We start from the raw sequence: 23,186 nt of genomic DNA on the forward strand, positions 1-23,186 counted from the left end.
CTTTTGGATAGGGAACAGACTACAGTGGGAAGCCTGGTCCTAACATCATGCTGCATAATTGTATGGAAGCCCTCTTTCAGCACCAGTTGATCTGGTGACACATACCCCAGATCAGGCTTATAGGATGGCCCGTAGGATGTCAAATATCCAATGTTCTTCTTACTTGCAACTTAAACTCTTAACATCTAAATCTATATAATGCTAACTTGTACTATAAGAGCTTCCCATGGGCTGGCTTCCCACAGCTTAAACCTTAATGTTACATCATATAGATTGATCTTCACTTACCCACACTACGTATCTCAGACCATGCCTTTAACTTCATATAGTCACTGTGCTACTTAGTTCTCAACTGTTTCTCTTAAATTAAGTACATATGCAATTGCCCTAAAACATGACCTTTGGTACTGGTTGAATTTGGTGTCAGTTTTGATAATACTACAATGGTATGTGTTTGTTGCAGAGCATGTACAGAGTTTCACATCAAAGCCATCAGTATTGCCAAAATTTCCACAGTCTCTTGGAGGTCAAATTGAGAAAGCTTCCCAGCTAAGACCTGTTGTCCTACCAGGAATTTCTAGCATCCAAGGTAAATTTTTATATCATTGAGTAATAAGGAACAGGTTTAAAGCTGAAACTTCTTCGTTTCTTTAATTTAAAAGAAAAAGAATTCTATCATAACATAACATTGAGCACTTCCTGTGAGCCAGAAATTTGACATGATATGCATTACATCATATAGTCCTGTTAACAATCCTGGGAACATAAATATTTGTGTATTATACCCACTTTATCAATAGGGAAACTGCCTAAATCCACACGGCAAATACTGGGCTGAGGGAGAATTTACACTGAGGTAGTCTGACACCAAAGTTTGTACTCCTATAACCAATGCACTAGAGAGTCTTCATTCATTGAGTGAGTGCCTAATTAGACCCAGTGCTAAGCAGTAAAAATACAGCATAAGATACCATCTCACTTTCCTCAAGGATGTGACCGTCCAGTGGAGAAGGCAAACAAGCAACCATAATACTGTGAGATTAGAAAATGGAAGTTGACCCTGTTTGCTAAGGCCTTCCAAAAATAAGGGGTCCTTTGGCTGAAAATCAGCAAGATAAACATTAGTAAGAAGGATATGAGTCACAGTAAAACATGTTTTCCTTGCTCCCAGCAGAGTATATGCTATCTTTCATTGTGAAGTTTAGAGTCTTCTGATTTTGCTTTTGCTAACTGCCTGTAAAATCGCCGTTGCCATCCCCCCATCTTTGCCTGGCTCTCTACCTTAACTTAGAAACTATTCCACTAGGAAACAGTTCTTACCTCCTAGGACTGGATTAAGGTGCTTCCTATGTGTGCTCTTTAATAATTTATATTTGCCCCTGTTTAGCACGTCACTCTGTTGTAATTTCTTGGGAAGATAGAAAATTAACTTTACTTCCAAGCCCCTAGCATAGTGCCTGGTACATGAATATTTGTTAAGTGAATGAGTTATCTGCAGGCTATAATAAATGCTTAAAGCATGGAAGACTTAAATTTATATTGCCATATAAATGCAGTTATTTTTTCCCCTTATCCCCAGTTTTTTTTTCTTTCTATTTTCTGGGGAGACCGGAGAGTCTTAAATTATTTATTGGCAACACCACTGCCTTCTCCCACTTTCCATTTATTACATCAAGAATTGATGAGAATTAACATAGGAACGACTATTAGAGCAGATTAAGAAATGGCCATCTTGGGATCCCTGGGTGGCGCAGCGGTTTGGCGCCTGCCTTTGGCCCAGGGCGCGATCCTGGAGACCCAGGATCGAATCCCACGTCGGGCTCCCAGTGCATGGAGCCTGCTTCTCCCTCTGCCTACGTCTCTGCCTCTCTCTCTCTCTCTCTCTCTGTGTGACTATCATAAATAAATAAAAATTATAAAAAAAAAAATGGCCATCTTAACATTTGTACTTCAATCTATAACATAGGCCTTACACACTTTGGATGACTACACTTTTGAAATGATCCAAAGCAGCAGTAAGATTTTTATTTAAATACTGCTGCCAAATTCATAGCACATTTTATAAGCTCATGCCCCATATACAAACAAAAAACATTTTCCAGCGAGCCACTTGGTGGCAGGCATTGAGAGCAAGTGTCCCACCTGCTTTTTCTGGCTTTCAGAGCTTTTGAGACATTAGCTGCTTCGCTGGATCTGTCTCAGGACTCAAAGTAGGACGTTCTTCAGAAGCTGATCTGCAAAATTCCTTGATGGACCTTGTATTGCAATGCTTCCCCTTCAGGGAATTTCCTTTCTTCCCAAGTACCAGGCAGCAGGAGGCCCATAGAGTCTAGATGTGGGGTTGACTAAATGAAGAGAGGAAGAGGATTTAGGAAGACTTCTAAAGAAACTGAAGCCTCATGACTGTCTTCAGCTATTAGAGACTAAATCTATGAAGTTCTTCTGTGGGGGAACACAATCAAGTCCTTTTAGAATATTATGTAAGTAATCAGCCCTCCTAGGTGTTCATTACAGGGCCTTTGAGGAAATACCAGAAGAGACTGGTGATAGAAACTCGCCAATCCTGTTGGCTCAAATAATATAGAAATATTACTACTCTCTCTTAGCTGGGAGAGAGAGCACATAGGTGCCTGATGCTTTATATATACTATATATTATATATATATATATATATATCACTTTAAGGAGATCTGTAGTCTTCGGCTTTTTAAAAAATTTTTTTAATAATAAATTTTTTATTCGTGTTCATTTTACCAACATACAGAATAACACCCAGTGCTCATCCCGTCAAGTGCCCCCCTCAGTGCCCATCACCCATTCACCCTCACCCCCTGCCCTCCTCCCCTTCCATCACCCCTAGTTCGTTTCCCAGAGTTGGGAGTCTTTATGTTCTGTCTCCCTTTCTGATATTTCCCACACATTTCTTCTCCCTTCCCTTATATTCCCTTTCACTACTATTTATATTCCCCAAATGAATGAGAACATACAATGTTTGTCCTTCTCGGATTGACTTACTTCACTCAGCATAATACCTTCCAGTTCCATCCACGTTGAAGCAAATGGTGGGGATTTGTCATTTCTAATGGCTGAGTAATATTCCATTGTATACATAGACCACATCTTCTTTATCCATTCATCTTTCGATGGACACCGAGGCTCCTTCCACAGTTTGGCTACTGTGGACATTGCTGCTAGAAACATCGGCTGCAGGTGTCCCGGCGTTTCATTGCATCTGAATCTTTGGGGTAAATCCCCAACAGTGCAATTGCTGGGTCATAGGGCAGGTCTATTTTTAACTCTTTGAGGAACCTCCACACAGTTTTCCAGAGTGGCTGCACCAGTTCACATTCCCACCAACAGTGTAAGAGGGTTTCCTTTTCTCCTCATCCTCTCCAACATTTGTGGTTTCCTGCCTTGTTAATTTTCCCCATTCTCACTGGTGTGAGGTGGTATCTCATTGTGGTTTTGATTTGTATTTCCCTGATGGCAAGTGATGCAGAGCATTTTCTCATGTGCATGTTGGCCATGTCTATGTCTTCCTCTGTGAGATTTCTCTTCATGTCTTTTGCCCATTTCATGATTGGATTGTTTGTTTCTTTGATGTTGAGTTTAATAAGTTCTTTATAGATCTTGGAAACTAGCCCTTTATCTGATACGTCCTTTGCTAATATCTTCTCCCATTCTGTAGATTGTCTTTTAGTTTTGTTGACTGTATCCTTTGCTGTGCAAAAGCTTCTTATCTTGATGAAGTCCCAATAGTTCATTTTTGCTTTTGTTTCTTTTGCCTTCGTGGATGTATCTTGCAAGAAGTTACTGTGGCCGAGTTCAAAAAGGGTGTTGCCTGTGTTCTCCTCTAGGATTTTGATGGAATCTTGTCTCACATTTAGATCTTTCATCCATTTTGAGTTTATCTTTGTGTATGGTGAAAGAGAGTGGTCTAGTTTCATTCTTCGGCATGTGGATGTCCAATTTTCCCAGCACCATTTATTGAAGAGACTGTCTTTCTTCCAGTGGATAGTCTTTCCTCCTTTATCGAATATTAGTTGACCATAAAGTTCAGGGTCTACTTCTGGGTTCTCTATTCTGTTCCATTGATCTATGTGTCTGTTTTTGTGCCAGTACCACACTGTCTTGATGACCACCGCTTTGTAGTACAACCTGAAATCTGGCATTGTGATGCCCCCAGCTATGATTTTCTTTTTTAAAATTCCCCTGGCTATTTGGGGACTTTTCTGATTCCACACAAATCTTAAAATAATTTGTTCTAACTCTGAAGAAAGTCCATGGTATTTTGATAGGGATTGCATTAAATGTGTACATTGCCCTGAGTAACATTGACATTTTCACAATCTTAATTCTGCCAATCCATGAGCATGGAATATTTTTCCATCTCTTTGTGTCTTCCTCAATTTCTTTCAGAAGTGTTCTATAGTTTTTAGGGTATAGATCCTTTACCTCTTTGGTTAGGTTTATTCCTCGGTATCTTATGCTTTTGGGTGAAATTGTAAATGGGATTGACTCCTTAATTTCTCATTCTTCAGTCTCATTGTTAGTGTATAGAAATGCCATTGATTTCTGGGCATTGATTTTGTATCCTGCCACGCTGCCAAATTGCTGTATGAGTTCTAACAATCTTGGGGTGGAGGCTTTTGGGTTTTCTATGTATAGTATCATGTCATCAGCAAAGAGGGAGAGTTTGACTTCTTCTTTGCCAATTTGAATGCCTTTAATGTCTTTTTGTTGTCTGATTGCTGAGGCTAGGACTTCCAGTACTATGTTGAATACAGTGGTGAGAGTGGACATCCCTGTCTTGTTCCTGATCTTAGGGGAAAGGCTCCCAGTGCTTCCCCATTGAGAATGATATTTGCTGTGGGCTTTTCGTAGATGGTTTTTAAGATGTCGAGGAATGTTCCCTCTATACCTACACTCTGAAGAGTTTTGATCAGGAATGGATGCTGTATTTTGTCAAATGCTTTCTCTGAATCTAATGAGAGGATCATATGGTTCTTGGTTTTTCTCTTGCTGATATGATGAATCACATTGATTGTTTCACGAGTGTTGAACCAGCCTTGTGTCCCAGGGATAAATCCTACTTGGTCATGGTGAATAATTTTCTTAATGTACTGTTGGATCCTATTGGCTAGTATCTTGTTGAGAATTTTTGCATCCATGTTCATCAGGGATATTGGTCTGTAATTCTCCTTTTTGGTGGGGTCTTTGTCTGGTTTTGGAATTAAGGTGATGCTGGCCTCATAGAACGAATTTGGAAGTACTCCATCTCTTTCTATCTTTCCAAACAGCTTTAGTAGAATAGGTATGGTTTCTTCTTAAACGTTTGATAGAATTCCCCTGGGAAGCCATCTGTCCCTGGACTTTTTGTATCTTGGGAGCTTTTGATGACTGCTTCAATTTCCTCCCTGGTTATCGGCCTGTTCAGGTTTTCTATTTCTTCCTGTTCCAGTTTTGGTAGTTTGTGGCTTTCCAGGAATGCGTCCATTTCTTCTAGATTGCCTAATTTATTGGCGTATAGCTGTTCATAGTATGTTCTTAAAATCGTTTGTATTTCCTTGGTGTTGGTAGTGATCTCTCCTTTCTCATTCATGATTTTATTAATTTGAGTCTTCTCTCTCTTCTTTTTAATAAGGCTGGCTAATGGTTTATCTATCTTATTAATTCTTTCAAAGAACCAACTCCTGGTTTTGTTGATCTGTTCCACAGTTCTTGTGGTCTCGATTTCGTTGAGTTCTGCTCGAATCTTAATTAACTCTCTTCTTCTGCTGGGTGTAGGATCTATCTGCTTTTTTTCTCTAGCTCCTTTATGTGTAAGGTTAGCTTTTGTATTTGAGTTCTTTCCAGTTTTTGAATGGATGCTTGTATTGCGATGTATTTCCCCCTTAGGACTGCTTTTGCTGTGTCCCAAAGATTTTGAATGCTTGTATCTTCATTCTCATTAGTTTCCATGAATCTTTTTAATTCTTCCTTAATTTCCTGGTTGACCCTTTCATCTTTTAGCATGATGGTCCTTAACCTCCACGTGTTTGAGGTCCTTCCAAACTTCTTGTTGTGATTTAGTTCTACTTTCAAGGCATTATGGTCTGAGAATATGCAGGGGACGATCCCAGTCTTTTGGTATCGGTTCAGACCCGATTTGTGACCCAGTATGTGGTCTATTCTGGAGAAAGATCCATGTGCACTTGAGAAGAATGTGTATTCAGTTGAGTTTGGATGTAAAGTTCTGTAGATATCTGTGAAATCCATCTGGTCCAGTGTATCATTTAAAGCTCTCGTTTCTTTGGAGATGTGCTTAGAAGACCTATCGAGTATAGAAAGAGCTACATTGAAGTCACCAAGTATAAGTTTATTATTATCTAAGTATTTCTTCACTTTGGTTATTAATTGATTTAAATATTTGGGAGCTCCCACATTCGGGGCATATATATTGAGGATTGTTAAGTCCTCTTGTTGGATAGATCCTTTAAGTATGATATAGTGTCCCTCTTCATCTCTCACTACAGTCTTCGGGGTAAATTTTAGTTTATCTGATATAAGGATGGCTACCCCTGCTTTCTTTTGAGGACCATTCGAATGGTAAATGGTTCTCCAACCTTTTATTTTCAGGCTGTAGGTGTCCTTCTGTCTAAAATGAGTCTCTTGTAGACAGCAAATAGATGGGTCCTGCTTTTTTATCCAGTCTGAAACCCTGCGCCTTTTGATGGGGTCATTAAGCCCGTTCACGTTCAGAGTTACTATTGAAAGATATGAGTTTAGTGTCATCATGATATCTATTCAGTCCTTGTTTTTGTGGATTGTTCCACTGAACTACTTCTTAAAGGGGAATTTTAAGAGTCCCCCTTAAAATTTCTTGCAGAGCTGGCTTGGAGGTCACATATTCTTTCAGTTCCTGCCTGTCTTGAAAGCTCTTTATCTCTCCTTCCATTTTGAATGAGAGCCTTGCTGGATAAAGTATTCTTGGTTGCATGTTCTTCTCATTTAGGACCCTGAATATATCCTGCCAGCCCTTTCTGGCCTGCCAGGTCTCTGTGGAGAGGTCTGCTGTTACCCTAATACTCCTCCCCATAAAAGTCGGGGATTTCTTGTCTCTTGCTGCTTTAAGGATCTTCTCTTTATCTTTGAAATTTTCAAGCTTAAGTATTAGATGTTGAGGTGTTGAATGGTTTTTATTGATTTTAGGGGGAATCTCTCTATTTCCTGGGTCCGAATGCCTGTTTCCCTTCCCAGATTAGGAAAGTTTTCAGCTATGATTTGTTCAAATACATATTCTGGCCCTCTGGCCCTTTCGGCGGCCTTGGGAACCCCAATTAAATTTAGGTTTTTCTTCCTCAGGCTGTCATTTATTTCCCTTAATCTATCCTCATGGTCTTTTGTTTCTTTTTTCCTCAGTTTCCCTCTTTGCCATCAACTTGTCTTCTCTGTCACTCACTTGTTCTTCCACCTTGTTAACCCTTGTCGTTAGGACTTCTAGTTTGGATTTCATCTCATTCAATTGATTTTTAATTTCTGCCTGATTGGATCTAAATTCTGCAGTCATGAAGTCTCTTGAGTCCTTTATGCTTTTTTCTAGAGCCACCATTAGCTGTATAATAGTGCTTCTGAATTGGCTTTCTGACATTGAATTGTAATCCAGATTTTGTAACTCTGTGGGAGAGAGGACTGTTTCTGATTCTTTCTTTTGAGGTGAGGTTTTCCTTCTAGTCATTTTGCTCAGTGCAGAGTGGCCAAAAACAAGTTGTATTGGGAAAAGGAGAAAAAGAGAGGAGAGAAAGAAGGAAAGAAAAGAGAAAAAGAAAAAAGGAAGAAAAAAAAAAGAGAGGGGAAAAAATGGGGGGGGGAAGCAAACAGAAATCAAAAAAAAAAAAAAAAAAAAGCCACGGGGGAGTATCTTCTTTTTTTTTTTTTTTTTTTTTTTTTTTTTTTTTTTTTTTTTTTTAAATATTTGGTATCTTTTTTTTTTTGTAAATTTTTATTTATTTATGATAGTCACACACACACAGAGAGAGAGAGAGGCAGAGACACAGGCAGAGGGAGAAGCAGGCTCCGTGCACCGGGAGCCCGACGTGGGATTCGATCCCGGGTCTCCAGGATCGCACCCTGGGCCAAAGGCAGGCGCTAAACCGCTGCACTACCCAGGGATCCCAGTATCTTCTGATTCTGTATACTTTAAGTCCCTTGACTTCCCCTGAAACTTGTCGGTCTAGCTGGTGTTCTGGGGGAGGGGCCTGTTGTGCTGATTTTGATTTTCTGGTGTTAGCACTTGGGGGAGCTGCTGTGCCCCTGCCTGGTGCAGGGCTCAGTGGGGGTTGTTTACCCCATGAGGCCCCAGGAGGAACAGCCCCAGTGGCAGGACCAGCTCTGGAGCCCTGGATTCAGCCCCCGCAGAACTCCAGAGGTCTCCGTCTGCAGGGCCTGGAGGCTCCGGGGCGGGGCCGCTGATCTGCTCAGCTCGGGGCAGGAGTGTCCTTGCTGTGCTGGGCCCTCCGGCCCTCTGCCTGTCCCGGCCCTCTGCCTGTCCCGGGTGGAGGCAGGATCCTGGGCTGTGTCCCCGGCGTCCTGTGCTCCGGGGCCTGCGCTGTTGGATTCGCGCTCCCGGCCGCGCAGCCCACTCCGCGGAGCTGCCGCCCGAGCCCCTCCGAGCTGCTCCCGGTCCAGCCGTGGGCGCTGCAGTCTTTTAGGGAGCTCGGCCGCGGGGTATGGTGCACTCTCCTGGGCGTGCAGGTGTCTGTTAGTGTCCCAGGGAGTCTGAGGGCATCCCCGCCCTCCTGGGGTCCTGCTCCAACTCCCTGCGAGCACTCGCCCTGGCCTTAGCCCAGCTCCTCGCGGGGCTCCTCCCCCTTGGATGCCTTTTGTTTCTTTATTTCTTTTTCCCCCTTCTTCCTACCTTGATAGAAGCACGAACTCTTCTCACTGTAGCATTCCAGCTGGTCTCTCTTTAAATCTCAGGCCAAATTCGTAGATTTTCAGGATGATTTGAAGGTTATCTAGGTAATTTGGTGGGGACAGGTGATTTGGGGACCCTACTCTTCAGCCATCTTGCTCCTCCTCCTGCTTTTTTTTTTTTTAATGGAGCTATAATCCACATACCTTAATATTCACCCTTTAAAAATGTATAATTCAGTAGTTTTTAGTATATTCACACGTTTTACAACCGTCACGACTATCCAATTCCAGAACATTTTTTATCATCCTGAAAAGAAAACCTGTACCCATTGGTGACTCCCTGTTCCCCTAGCCCATAGCCCCTGGCAACCACTAATCTTTCAACCAAAATATTTGGATTTGTCTGTTCTGGGTACTTCATATAAATGGAATTATATGATCCATGACCTTTTGTATATGCTTTTTTCAGCATGCTTCTTTGACCTAGTGTAATGTTTTCAGGATCGATCCATGTTGTAACATGTGGTGGTATTTCATTCCTTTTTTAAAGGCCAAATAACATTCCATTGTATGGATATACACTACATTTTATCCATTCATCAGTTGATGGACATTTGGATTATTTCTACTTTTTGGCCATTAGGAATAATGCAGCTATGAACATTCATGTACCAGTGTTGGTGTAGGTTATGTTTTTATTTCTTTTGAGTACATACCTAGGAATGGAATTGCTAAGTCATATGGTAACTCTGACCAACAGTATGCCATAATCTGTTTTATGGCTCAGCTCCTATCATTAGCTCTTCAGGCCTTTCCAGTCCTTTTTTGCCCATTCAGCATAAGAGTAGAATCTGGCAGGGGGCATCTCGGTGGCTCAGTGGTTGAGCATCTGCCTTTGGCTCAGGTCGTGACCCCAGGGTCCTGGGATTGAGTCCCATATCAGGCTCCTCAAAGGGAGCTTGCTTCTCCCTCTGCCTGTGTCTTTGCCTCTCTCTGTGTGTGTCTCTCATGAATAAATAAATAAAATCTTAGGGAAAAAAAAAAAAAGAATCTGGCAAATTTGAAAGGAAAGCCTTGGACAGAAAATGCCAGCCCATTCATTTCTGTTGTAATATCTGTCACTGCTTCTATTTTGGATAGAAGGATAATGCCAGTGTCCCTCTCATTCTTAAAGGGTCAAGAATTTGTCTTTTTAATTGAGTGAGATACTAAGCCTTACCTTTTGGAAACAAAGGCTACAAAATAGCTTTTTTTTTTTTTTAATTTATTTTTTATTGGTGTTCAATTTACTAACATACAGAATAACCCCCAGTGCCGTCACCCATTCACTCCCACAAAATAGCTTTTTTTTTTTTTTTTAAGATTTTATTTATTTATTCATGATAGTCACACAGAGAGAGACAGAGAGGCAGAGACACAGGCAGAGGGAGAAGCAGGCTCCATGCTGGGAGCCCGATGTGGGATTCGATCCCGGGTCTCCAGGATCGCGCCCCGGGCCAAAGGCAGGCGCCAAACCGCTGCGCCACCCAGGGATCCCCAAAATAGCTTTTAGTGTTCTGAGTTCAACTGAGGCTACTTTTTAAACTGTTGAGTAAATTTAGCTTTATGTATGGACTTACACAGTTTTTTTTATTTCCTTTTTGACAGATCTTCAGGATTTATTCCACAAGACTGGCCAGGACATGAATGGGAAGCTGACCTACCAGGAAATCTGGAACTCCTTAGGTTCTGCTATGCCAAGACTAGAGACTTTGAGACCGTTTGATTCTGATGGCGATGGAAGATATTCTTTCCTGGAGCTAAGGGTAGCTTTAGGTGTCTAGGCTCATCAGGCATATTTTTAGAAATGGGTATATACCTAGGACTACCTAATACCTACTCATCTAACAAAAACAATCCTTTTACTTACCCATCGATCCTCTGGTCCTCCAAACTACTGTAGCAGACACATTGCCATCTTTTAACTTGTTTGAAAAAGCTATAAAAAAAGTTATTTTTTTAAAAAAGAAGGCCATTTTACTTATATTCAGAAATCTATGATTTCCTAAAACCAGAAAGATCTTAATTTCAAAACCTAGAAAAAAGTCAAGCCCTCATTTTTTTTTTTTTTTTTTTTTTAGGGAAGGAAACCTTATCTTTTAAAACTGGAAAATGTATATAGAGAGTAAGCCACCTTTTATATTTCACGTAAATTTGCCTTAAATTAGCTGCACTTTATACAGACTCAGAAAATGTCTTTCCTTTAAAAGCTAGACCTTTTCTGTTTGTAAATATTTAAAATGAAAGAAAGAATTGTGCATATTTTGTGGGAAGTCGGAAGAATGGTTTGAAACAGGCTGTGAACAAATGACTTGTTATTAAAAATCACTAACGTGTTAACAGCTTAAACTATGTCCATGTCTTGTTAAGGCACCTCCTTCACGTGCTACCTCCAGGCTCAGGAAAGTAAGATTCTGGCAAAGGAACAAAGGTTCCTGTCCACCTCAGCTGATCCCACCGGTGAATCAGAGAAGTCTTGGTGGGGGCCTTTCTCACTTTTAATCCTATTTCAGGGTTTATGAGCCTAGAGTTATCCAGTGGGGAGCTACATTTTCTCCACCAGGTGAGCTAGGTTGTCTTCCCCCACTCGCCGACCCAAGCCTCTCTTAGAACTGTAGCCAACTCTCAGCTCTGGTCCAAGTTCCATTCTGCATGGCAGGGCTGCATCCTCTGCTATGCCAGCCCAGCTACCCAGGAGGAGCTGTAAGGGATGGCTTGGCCCCTCATTTTGACCCGAGGAACTCCTTGAGATTTTACCGGAAGGCTTACCAAAAAGTACCTAGTACATTCCTCTGTGGGCTGACGCCAAAGAGGTAGTAAAGTGCAGCACCTGAAATCATATCAGGTTCCCTCACAGTTGTCAGCTCAGAAGCAGCCAGAGGCATTCTGTCCAGAGGATGCCAAACAGTATCAGGCAGGCCTGGAGCAGGGGGCATCACATGATGGCAGCAAGTTTTTTTCATAGCTCATAATAAGCAAGCACAATACTCTTCCCCTTAAAGACTTCTGTAGACCTGGTACAAAAGGTCCCCAGACTGGAAGGAATCACACACCCATGTTACGTGTGTGTGTGTGTGCACGCGCACGCACGTGGGCACATGCTATTCTTCGAAGAAGGTTTTGGGCAACATGAAAGGAAAAACTGAAATGTAACTGTTTTGTAGTCCAAGTCAGGGAGAAACTAGAGCTTTCATGGCACAGACATCGTTAGTGGAGCTCGTTCACATTTTAACTTTGTCCAGGTTACCCTGTTACCCAGGGATACTGTCAAGCACCCTTAAACATTTAAGGGCTGGTTTTTTTCTTTACGTGATATTCAGTTCAGCCACTGGCTAACCTTGATTTGTTTTTTTCTGAAAGTATTCAAATTTAGTTAAAACAAGATGAGGATTTTTCCTACTAATGTGTCTATTTACCTCATTATGGCTTATGCTTCTCTTTTGTTTTAAGACAATACTTCCTTCACCTATCTGAACTTTTTTTCTTTCTTGGAAAGGTTAAAATATAGCATAAAATTCACCTGGCACTTTAGGTAACTTGAAGACAACTCTTTCTTCTAGCTACCTTCCATGCTGCCCCCCCCCTTTGAAATCTATATACCCTTACAGATTTTGTAACAACCAAATAAAATTCTAGCAATAAACTGAATTATACTGCTATATTTATATATACTGTACCATAAATAGCGTGTCTGTACCTGGAAGGTATTTTTTTGAGAACTGATTTATATGAAATATACTTGAGGGTAATGTAGCTTGTCCTTTTGAGTTTCAAATTCTTATTCACAGGCAGATACTCTGAGGACCCCTTAACTCTTTGTTGTCTGTACTTTTCTTTCGTATCATATAGCTATACCGGGAGAAGTCAGTTTTTTCAGTTTATCACCTTTCGTCCCGCCTCAAGCTCACGTGGCTCCCATCCCAGCTGTATTGGTACCTCTCCCCTACCACATTTGGCAGGTGTTCCTGCTACACTCTCAGACTATGAATACCCTTGCTGTGCTGCTGTCCTATCTCCCAGGCAGAACGAGGGTATCTGGAACTCTTTTGTTCCAGGTTGGAGGGGATTCATTGGCTTGAGTTTGATGAGCTTGTTCTTCAGTGTTAATTTGGGTGTTTTATTTGGAAGTTGTCTTACCCGACGTGTGACTTTTGAGCTGTACTCAAGCCTCCCTAGTCTCAGCTCTAAGAGGAAGATTGGATTTTGGGGTTTGTTTCAAATACTTTTACCTTTTCACCTTGGCAGCTCCTATTGCTACTTTCCTGTTACCCAAAGCAGTGCTTCTTGGTCCTTTTCTTTTGCCTTTATTATCTGGGATAATGTTTATTACTTAGCCTCCCTAAAAATCAGAGGACCAAAAAGGTGTTACAGGAAGAAAAGAATCAAAGGAATAAAGAACCTGGCTTAGGGGTAAGTGTATTGTCATCTTAAGGCAGAGAGGGACCTGGCACTTAGGGATGTGTCTGGTACAGCAAAGCTGAAGAGGACACCCCTCACCTGCTACTTTTCCTTCCATTGGTGTTTCCTCACTTTACGTTGCTTTGCTGGACATTGCTCTGTTGCCCCCACTTCCACTGCTGGTCTTGCCGGTCACAGTTGAAGACTTTGACTGTGATGGGCTCATACGCATAATGGCTTGCTGTTGAGTTGTTTTTAGTGACAGCTTTTGTTTGCTACACACCTCATTGGCTTACTTACCAACACCAGCTAGATGTGGTCCCTTCTTTCATATCCAAACCAGAATGCATTTGGGTATTCCTGAGACTTTATAGAGTGTGTATTGTTTGTTATACGAACCTAACCTACCTTGTTGTTTTCTCATATTAAGAGACGTAAATCTACTTTGCTTTAGTGGAGCTATTTTGGTAATGTATGAGCAATTTTGGTTCCCTTTGGGGAGTGAATGAATTCAAAGTCTCTATGACTTACGCTTTGCTTATTTCATATCAGTAATACAGCTATTTTAATTTATCTAAATAAAACATTTCCTTTTTCTCCTACTGTGTCTGTGACTAAAGGTTCCCCCCACCTCATACCTTCAATTACTAAGAAAACAAAAATCTGCTTTGATCCCTATTTTTATAGACTCCTTTATCCTTTCAAAAGCAAGAACTAACAGATGGTGAAGAATCTGCCTTAAGAACTGCAGCATCTAGCCTGAAGAAGTGAAGTCTGCTGCTTGGGCATCTGCCGGGCTAGAGGCAGTGGGATAAAGGGAGAGGGAGTCCCTTCGTCTCTCTGTATCAGCCAAACTCCACTTGGTCTCTATTAGTGTTTTGTGTTTTAGGTTTTTGTTTGGTTGGTTCTTGGAGTTTTTTTTTTTTTTTTTTTTTTTTTTTTTTTTTTTTAAGGTTCAGTGGAAAAGCATGTTTACAAGGAATGTTCCACTGTCTTTTATACAGGTGGCGGGGCAGAGAATGAAATCCATTACAAGAGAGAGGTTATATAGGGGCTAGGGCTTTTTCACACAGGGGAAAAAAAGAAAAATTCTACATATTTACTAGGATTCTGGGATTACACACACATAAGCAAACATACATGATCTGGGGGGCCTTTCCCTTCAGGGGTGACTACATAAAGCTTATCTCATTTACAAATATGGTGAGATGATTTCTTCATTCCCAAAGTGAAGGGGAAAATTTATATCCTGGGGTTATTTCTGGGGTGGAGCTGGGCTTCCTTTAAAGTGGAACCAGGGGGGATCCCTGAGTGGCGCAGCGGTTTGGCGCCTGCCTTTGGCCCAGGGCGCAATCCTGGAGACCCGGGATCGAATCCCACGTCAGGCTCCCGGTGCATGGAGCCTGCTTCTCCCTCTGCCTGTGTCTCTGCCTCTCTCTCTCTCTCTCTCTCTCTCTGTGTGACTATCATAAATAAAAAAATAAAAATTAAAAAAAAAATAATAAAGTGGAACCAGGGATCCCTGGGTGGCGCAGCGGTTTGGCGCCTGCCTTTGGCCCAGGGCGCGATCCTGGAGACCTGGGATCGAATCCCACGTCAGGCTCCCGGTGCATGGAGCCTGCTTCTCCCTCTGCCTATGTCTCTGCCTGTCTCTCTCTCTCTCTCTCTGTGATCATAAAAAAAATAAAAAATAAATTAAAAAAAGTGGAACCAAATAGCCAATATTTTCTTTGTCTCTGCTTTTAGGATTGTTTCCAAACTGCACAGAAATTAATATCCCCATATAGTGGATATTAACTTTCGGAAGGTCCATGGATCCCTTTGATAATTTAAAAAGAAAAAAAAAAAACATTTTGTATGTAATTTTAGAGGGTTCAGTGACCAGCCCTTCTCCTAAGCCAGTCTATCGACCACATTAATTACACCCTGCAGACACACACACACAATCATTTGCCAAGTGTTTTCTAACAACTTATCTTCAGGGAAGGGACACCATGGTGTTTGCTGAGAAGACCAAGAACTTTGGTGCTAGACAGATACAAAATTGAGACCTGGCTCTGCAACATAAAAGCAATATAGCAAATGCCCTTGGAACCTGTCTCTCCCCTTATAAGAGGAGGATTGTGAGGTCCATTTGGCAGTTTTCTTGTATTAATGTAGGGACAATCATAAAAGATCTCAGTGCATCATCAGTATAGCATGCAGTTCAGCCAGGAATGCAGTGTGGCTCGTGGATCTCATGACTTGTTTTGCGTGTGGCATGGCCACTGAATTGCCATAGCTCATGCACCCCCAGCAGCTCTCTGGTGGCAGCAATTTTTAATGTCCCACAGAACAGCAGTGCCCCTGGCTGGATACCTGGCCCACAGTCTGGAATGTGGGGTTTTTTTGGTCTTAAATACTGAATAAGAGGGATGTTGCTGATTCACTCTTTTCCCACAGCCAACCCTCTAGTTCCTGTTTATGACTTGGTGAACTTCAGCTCAGTTTGCAAAGTGCCCCCATCCAACAGGGGAGGGACATTGCCTTCTAACAACAAATGAGACACAAGGGAGCCTTGAGCTTTTTTTTCAGTCTTTCATAATGTGACATCCAGATGGCCTTTGGCCTCTGTTAATACCACCTCCCTTGGGTTAGCTCCATTCTCCTGCTCTGCCCCTGTTACCTCCAGCTCCCGCCGTCAGAGCAGGCTACAACTCTGAAGCAAAAGGCTTGGCATTGAAGCAGTGGTCTCCATGGGCCATCGTGGGTAGGGAACGGAAGTGGATGTTCCTTTCAGGACAGGTGTCCAAAGGGTAGGAGACTGAGTGGTTCATCACTGGAGGCAGGTTGCACAGGGAAATGGAAAAGGGCACCTCCTGAAAGATGGGAACTGGAAGTGGGGAGCTGGTCTGGGACCGCAGCATTGGGGAAAGTAGGGGCTGCAATGCAGGTTGTAGCAGAGCAGGGCCCTCCACCTTGGGGCTGCTGTCTTCGGCAACAGAGCTCCTGCTCTCAGAGATGTCCAACTCCCATAGAGGATCTGAATTCTGGACCTCAGTCTCAGTCTTGGTGGCAGCAGGGGGAGGCCCCGTGTTGATGGCTGTGTTCATGCCATAATACCGACGCTTGTTAATCCAGTACAACAGTGGGCTGTAGGTGAACGTGGCGGCTCTCATCACCTCCACCCACGCCTGGGCACGCTCTTCCCGCCTCAAGTTCTTCCTCCAGTGCAGAAAGAGAATGCAGCCACCAGTTACCACAGAACACAGCCCCAGAAATCCAAAGTACAATGAGACCCACACTAAGGCAAGAGAGAAAAAGAGGCAATGCAAGATAAGGAAAGCTAGGTCTAGAGAAAGCATGACCTGCCCAGACTCAGTCGAGCCTCTTGCTCCCAACCCTGGACCCATCCAATCCGATTTGAGAAACCTTACTAATGGCAAAGCCCATCAAGGAAGCAAGAGTTTATAGGTGACAGGGACACTGGTGTCCCATCCTATTCCATCATACCCACATACCCATTCAGCCGTGATGGCCTGGGGTATTCATAGTAACCCCCTTCTGGTTCAGCGGAGAAACAATGATTCTCTGCCACTGATCCCTAGTTTCCTAGAGGAAACAATATCCTAACTGCTTAGCACTCCTCCACGCAGGCAGCCACCACCCCATCCATGTAAAAGGTCTTCCCTGAGTATCTGCCCCAAGCTAAGGTACAGGGTAAGGGACAGAGACTGAAGGGGCATTTACCACCAGGGAGGCTCAGATCCTCCTGCTGGGAATCCATAAGGTCGAGTCTTGGTACCCAGCTGATGGCTCTGGGGAGAAGGAGCTCACTTACCCATCTGCCCAGCCAATAGAAGGCCCTGGAGTGCTTAGTCCCATTGTTCCCTAAAGCTGAGGTCACTGGGTTCTGAGCATTAAACATTCTAGGGGCAGTGCTTATGAGGTCTTGGGTTAACAGAAGGAAGAGATTCCATCCAATGGTGTCTCCTAGGCCTAGTGTGTCTCTACTGCCTGGGACTGATCCTCCCACCGAATTGTCTGCCCTCCACCCCTTATGGTGAACTCTCAGAGAGGCCCCCATGTGTCTTAGAGGTCTATCCATGTTGCTGGGCTTTAAGAAACAGTTGATGGACACCTGTCACCAGTGGGGAGCAGGGCAGGGAGCACACACAACTTTGGGCAGCCTTGCCGTCAAGACTTCTATAACCAAGCTACAGGAGAAAATCTGCTCAAGGCAACTAAGTGATCAGCGCCTCAGTCCTTCACTCTTAGAATCTCTTGTTTAGTTACCTTCCTTCAATAGGTGTTAACCAATGTTTCCTGGGCCTCAGGCCCTGTGGGAGCTCCCTGCCAGCCAGCCCTACATCTCTTTCCAGCCTCACCTTCCTCCCTATCCTTCATACACCTTATGCTCTGACCCAGCCAGACTCTTGAACATACCTGGCCTATTCACATCTCTGGCGTTTTGCTCACACTGCTCCTCTACTTAGAAGTGCCCTCCCTGCTACCCCCTGGGTGAACACCTGCTTGTCTTCCAAGCCCAGCTCAGTCCCCTTACTCTGGGACAGTTGTTTCTATTGGTCTCCCCAAATCCCATCATCTCCAGTTTTAAGGGACTTTGAGAGTTGTGTAGTCCAGCTCTGTCAGGAGCCTGAACCCCGGGGGTAGATCTCCCCTCCTCAGCAGCCGGCACCACAAGACTCCCCTGAGTGGGAGACTTGCGGCACATCCTGAGGTGGTCCAGTTAGAAAGCCCTTCCCTAGTGAAGCCCTGAGTTGCACCCCTGGGCCAGCTCAGCTACTGGCACCATTTTATTACTTCTTCTCTGTAGCCCCCCACCCCCGGCATGTGACGTGGGGCACTATTCAGTGTGGATTTTCCTCCAGGTTCTGCTTGCTTGGCTCTCCTATCTCATTGGCTGCTGCTTTTCAGTCTCATTGCTGATTTCTCTTTTCCCTGCTCTCTAAATGCCAGCGTGCTCCAGGCCTCAGCCCTCCGTCCACTTTCATTCCGTCAGTGGTCTCATCCAGACTCATGGCTTTAAGTGTTACACAGACACTAACAGCTCACGCCTTCTATCTCCAGCCCAAACTGCTCCTCAGGACTTTGGACTCATTCACCTCACAGCCAGGTTGACATGCCTACCTTTAAGGGGATTAAGTCTATCAAGTTATCTCAAATGAACATGCCCAAGCCAGACTCCCAATCATCCATCCTCCAAAATCTACCCCAGCCTTCCTCCTCTCTGTAAATGGCAACTCTGCCCTTCCAGTTGTTCAGGCCAAAAGCCTGGATGTCACCCTCAGCTCCTTTCATTTGCTCACAGCCACGTTCACTCTGTTAGCACAATCATTAGGCGTTGCCTTCAACACACATCTGGAATGTGACTACTTTCCCACCACTACTACTGCATTCTATGCACCACCCTCCCCTGCTTGGAGTACTGGTCACCCTACAGGGAGACCCGGTTGCCTGGGACTGAGGAGGTTTTCCAGGACATATGATTTTCTACACTAAAACCAGGAAAGTCTTGAGTAAACTAAGACAAACTGGTCACCTTGGGAGATCTTCCATCCTTGCTCCCCCAAACCTGTATTTTGCCAGAAGCCAGAATGATCCTTTTAACAAGTAGGTTAAAAAAAAAAAAAAAAAAGAACATGTTACTTCTCTGCTCAAAACCTACAGTGCCTTTTCCCCTTACTCAGAATAAAAACCAAAATCCTTAAGCAAGGTCTACAGAGCCCGAAGTGATCTAACTACCCCTCCCCATACCTCTTCACATAAGAACCTCTTTGCTAGGGATGCCTGGGTGGCTCAGGGTTGTGTGTCTGCCTTCGCCACAGGGCGTGATCCTGGACCTGGAGTCCTGGGATCGAGTCCCACATCGGGCTCCCTGCATGGAGCCTGCTTCTCCCCCTGCTGGTGTCTGTGCCTCTCTCTCTCTTTCTCTCTCTCTCTCTCTCTCATCTCTCATCTCTCATGATTAAATAAATAAAATCTTAAAAAAAAAAAGAACCTCCTAGCTATTCCACAAATAGGGCAAGCCTGCTCCTGCATCAAGGCATTTGCTGTTCCCTCAATCCGAAAGGCTCTTCTCCCAGATATCCAGACAGATGATTCCCTCATTTCCGTCAGCATTCTGCTCAAGTGTCGTCTTATCTCCATCTCTCTCAGCCTGCTTCGTTTTTTGGCATAACATGTATCATTATCTAACATTACAACTGACCCTTGAACAACATGGGGATTAGGGACTATGACCTCTGCACAGTTGAAAATCCATGTGCAACTTCTGACTCCCTCAAATTTATCTACTAATAGCCTACTGTTGACCAGAAACCTTACCAATAACACAAGCTGTTGATTAACACATATTATGTATATGTATTATATATTGTATTCTTTTTTAAGGTTTATTTTTTTTTTTTTTTTTTTTTTTTTTTTTTTTTAAATTTTTTTTTTATTTATTTATGATAGTCATACAGAGAGAGAGAGAGAGAGAGGCAGAGACACAGGCAGAGGGAGAAGCAGGCTCCATGCACCGGGAGCCCGATGTGGGACTCGATCCCGGGTCTCCAGGATCGCGCCCTGGGCCAAAGGCAGGCGCTAAACCGCTGCGCCACCCAGGGATCCCTTAAGGTTTATTTTTAATTTTGAGAGAGAGAGAAAGCACGTGCACACAAACAGTGGGGAGGAGCAGAGAGACTCAGACAGATTCTGTGCTGAGCATGGAGCCCGTCAAAGGGCTCGATCCCAGGACCTCGAGATTATGAGCTGAGCCAAGATCAAGAGTCTGATGCTGAACTGACTGAGGCACCCAGGCATCTCTTATATACTATATTCTTACAAATAAAATAAGCTAGATAAAAGAAAAATGTTAAAGAAATCATAAGACAAAAAATAAATAAAAATTTAAAAAAAAAGAAATCATAAGACAAAACACATTTACAGTGTTGTTAAAAGTCCACGTGTATGTGGATCTGTGCAATTCAAACCCATGTTGCTCAAGGGTCAACTTTATTTTTTGTCCCTCATCCCACTAGAATGTAAGATCCATGAATTAGTAAACAAGAAAATAAATACCTAAGCATTTCAGATGGTCATAACTGCTATGAAGAAGATAAAATAACGTAATGAGATAAAGACTATAAAGGGACAGCGTCCATCAAGAAAAATACCTTTGAGGTGCTGACTTATGAACTGAACCATAAATGGCTGATGCAGATCTGAGCGGAGGGATCATCAACCAGTGCAAGGATCCTGAGGCAGGTATAGGTGAGCACACTGGAAGGACTTCCTAGTCTCAGAGTCCACCACACTACTTCCAGCACAGGCCAGGGCCTATGAGTGCAGGGTGGCCTGAGCAACGCTGGAGGCCCTGGCCCTGGCCCTGCCCCTGGCCCTGGCCCTGCCCCTGCCCCTGGCCCTGCCCCTGCCCCCAGGGAGTCCACCATTCAGGCGGGGGTTTCTACCAGGAAGACCCAGACAAGGACTTCCACGAAGGCAAACTGGTGGATGCCACTGCAGTGGGCTTGCCCCAGGGCTGGCAGCAGGTGAGGCACAGATGTTGAGGTCTCTGTGTCTGACACCGGGAAATCCTACTTGGTTCAAGGGGATGAAGAAGATGGTGGTATTGGGTCAACAGAGGTGAAGGAAAGAGCATTACGAGAATCAAAAGCAGCCAAAAGAGGGGCGCCTGGGGTGGCTCGGGTGATGATCCCAGGGTGCTGGGATGGAGTCCCACATCGGGCTCCCAGCTCGGCGAGAGGAGTTGCTTCTCCCCCTCCCTTGCCCCGCCTGTGCTCTCTGTCTCTCTGTCTCTCTCTGTCTCTCTCTCTCTCTCTCTCTCTCAAATACATAAATCTAGAGAAACCAGCCAAAATAAGGGCTTGTCCGGGACAAGGAGGATGTCCGGAGACAAGGCTGGCATCTCGCAGGGTTCCAGATGCTGAAGGGCACCCAGAGCGCCGGGAGACGGCCTCCAGGGGCGGACGGCGCGCGGCGGCCGCTGCATCCGGGCGGGGGGCGGGGCCCCGGAACCCTGCGCGCGCGGAACCTCGGGGCCGGAGCGCGGGCGCGGCGGACCCGGAGCGCGATGGAGCAGGCGCGCGAGCAAGCTGAGGCCGCCGCGCCCGCGGACGAGGAGGCGGGGGAGGCGGCGGCAATGGCGGCCGTGGCGGCGGCGGCGGCTGGCACGGGCCCGGCCGTGCTGCAGGTGGCCGGGCGGTACCGGGGCCTGTGCGCCGTGCGCAGCCGCGCCCTGGGCCTGGGGCTCGTGTCCGCCGCGCAGCTGCGCGTGTTCCCGGTGCGCCGCGGCTCGGGCCGGGCCGACGGCGGCGGGGTCGGGGCGGAGCTCGAGGCCAACCCCTTCTACGACCGCTACCGGGACAAGATCCAGCAGCTGCGCAGGTGCGGGCGGCGGGCGGGCGGGAAGGGAAGGGAAGGGAAGGGGCGGCCGCGTCCGACGCCTGCGGCGCTTCGGGGACCCCGTGCGGCCCGGTGCCGGCCCCGGAGGGGAGCTGCCCGCGCGGAGGAGCGGCGTGGCCGGCTGACGTCGCGCTGCGGCTCGGCCCTCGGCGTCCCTGCGGGGCCCAGGCTCCCGCCCTGCCCCGCGCCCTGCCCCGCGCCCTGCCCCGCGCCCTGCCCGCGCCCAAGTTCTCCAGGCGCCGCGGCGGGATCCTGCGTCAGCCCGGGTGGAACCGCCGTTTCCAGGACACCTGCCCTGCTTGTAGAATGGGAGCGTGAAGCCTTCCATAGCGGGGCGCGACTTAGGCGGGGTCGCGTGCTGAGCCCCTGAGGCCTGGCCGGGAGCTCCGCTTCCAGGCCTCAGGCCGCAGCCCCGACTGCAGGGAAGGAAGCTGGGGGAGGGAGCAGGGCTCCCGGACTACTGGGCTCACAGTTGGACCGGCCCTTGAACCCTGTCTTTAAGAGGAGGAAACAGAGTCCGAGACCTGCCAGAGGCCGCAGGGCTGCTTGGGATTCATCTGATTTGGGATCCAGGGTTCCTTACACTACCCCTCAGCTTCCAGATAAAAGGACTTCGAGATCCCGAGGCTCGAGGTGGGCGGGTGTAAGGGGGCCCAGGGAGGGTCTGAAGAGTGGAGGTGGACAGAGCTGAAGGAGTGAAAGGGGATTAGAGGGGCCTGGGCGAGAATCTGGCAAGTAGGCGGGCAGCTGTCTTAGGAAGAAAACCGGGAACTGTGCCCTGTAACTTTGAGTTTTGTCTCCTCCCTACTTCCATGGCCTTCATTTACTCCTCCATCATCTTCTGGACTGTTGCAGTCGTCCCCTAGCGAGCCTGCCCCACTTCACCCCAGTCCATCTCACTGCTGCCGTGGTGATCTTTCTTACCTTTCTGAAAAATGTCAGTAAAGGCATGATCGTTTTTTGCGCTCTTTCCAGCAGTATTCAAATACACTCAAGGATTTCCTTCTTGAAAGCCTTTTCTTGACCTACATTACCCTCCAGGCTTTTCTTCCCTTTCACAGGCAGGCATCTTAGGAGAATTGTCTACTCAGACTCTGAATACTTCCCATTCGCTCTTACTCATGAACCAATGAATGGAATGTTTTACTCCTCCACCAGATCATTCCCATCAATATTTACACATACTCTTATCTTCTAAAGAGTGAGCTTTCCAAAGCACCCTCACTGACTAGATAATGTCCATCTTCCTTAGTTTCCATACAAGGTTCTTAATCCTGCAGAGTCTGTCAGTCTCTCTATATTCACTAAAACCTGGGCTCTTGGAGCACCAGCCACAAGTTTGGTGTGAACCAACAGTGGGATAAGGCTATGTGCCCTGTTGACCCCTTAAGCCTAGTAACTGGATTTTTGCGTCATACTTTGCACCAGTGAATTGGGAGTATTTG

The 23,186-nt window shown here is 45.3% G+C and overlaps 3 protein-coding genes across 9 annotated transcripts in view; 2 read left to right on the top strand and 1 right to left on the bottom strand.

Annotated features, from left to right (window-relative positions):
* Window positions 1-13,934, top strand: part of EFCAB14 (EF-hand calcium binding domain 14) — a 44,968-nt gene extending 31,034 nt beyond the window's left edge. Inside the window, exons 10-11 of the mRNA XM_025420197.3 lie at window positions 464-589; window positions 10,543-13,934. Of these exons, the coding sequence (XP_025275982.3) occupies window positions 464-589; window positions 10,543-10,718 (302 nt within the window). The 3' untranslated portion in view covers window positions 10,719-13,934. The remainder of the gene's footprint in view (window positions 1-463; window positions 590-10,542) is intronic.
* Window positions 10,919-17,218, bottom strand: TEX38 (testis expressed 38). Of its 3 annotated transcripts, none has more exons than XM_025420203.3 (2): window positions 17,153-17,218; window positions 10,919-16,615 (listed from the first exon to the last, which is right to left on the bottom strand). In XM_025420203.3, the coding sequence occupies exons 1-2, from the start codon at window positions 17,154-17,156 to the stop codon at window positions 16,023-16,025; spliced, it is 597 nt and encodes a 198-aa protein (XP_025275988.3). In that variant the 5' UTR covers window positions 17,157-17,218; the 3' UTR covers window positions 10,919-16,022. The 3 variants fall into 3 exon arrangements, with proteins under 3 accessions (XP_025275988.3, XP_025275987.3, XP_025275989.3); XM_025420202.3 differs by having other exon boundaries at window positions 17,062-17,190; XM_025420204.3 differs by having other exon boundaries at window positions 10,919-16,536; window positions 17,062-17,174.
* A 3,545-nt stretch (window positions 17,219-20,763) lies between these two features.
* Window positions 20,764-23,186, top strand: part of ATPAF1 (ATP synthase mitochondrial F1 complex assembly factor 1) — a 30,980-nt gene continuing 28,557 nt past the window's right edge. For 3 of the 5 annotated variants that reach the window (XM_025420198.3, XM_049094420.1, XM_025420199.3), the window contains exon 1: window positions 21,407-21,723. In XM_025420198.3, the coding sequence (XP_025275983.1) occupies window positions 21,410-21,723 (314 nt within the window). In that variant the 5' untranslated portion in view covers window positions 21,407-21,409. Of the gene's footprint in view, window positions 20,868-21,406; window positions 21,724-22,140; window positions 22,375-23,186 lie in introns of those variants that run through there. The other 2 variants (XM_049094421.1, XM_025420200.3) reach the window with 2 other exon arrangements.

The sequence above is a fragment of the Canis lupus genome, chromosome 15 (assembly GCF_003254725.2).
Source record: "Canis lupus dingo isolate Sandy chromosome 15, ASM325472v2, whole genome shotgun sequence".
NCBI lineage: Eukaryota > Metazoa > Chordata > Mammalia > Carnivora > Canidae > Canis > Canis lupus.

Excerpts from the sequence above, each read along its gene's own strand:
- TEX38 (XM_025420202.3), bottom strand. The coding sequence starts at position 17,098 with ATGGATTCCCAGCAGGAGGATCTGAGCCTCCCTGGTG. Across the intron at positions 16,616-17,061 it reads GGATCTGAGCCTCCCTGGTG|TGTGGGTCTCATTGTACTTT; the intron begins GTAAATGCCCCT and ends CTCTTGCCTTAG.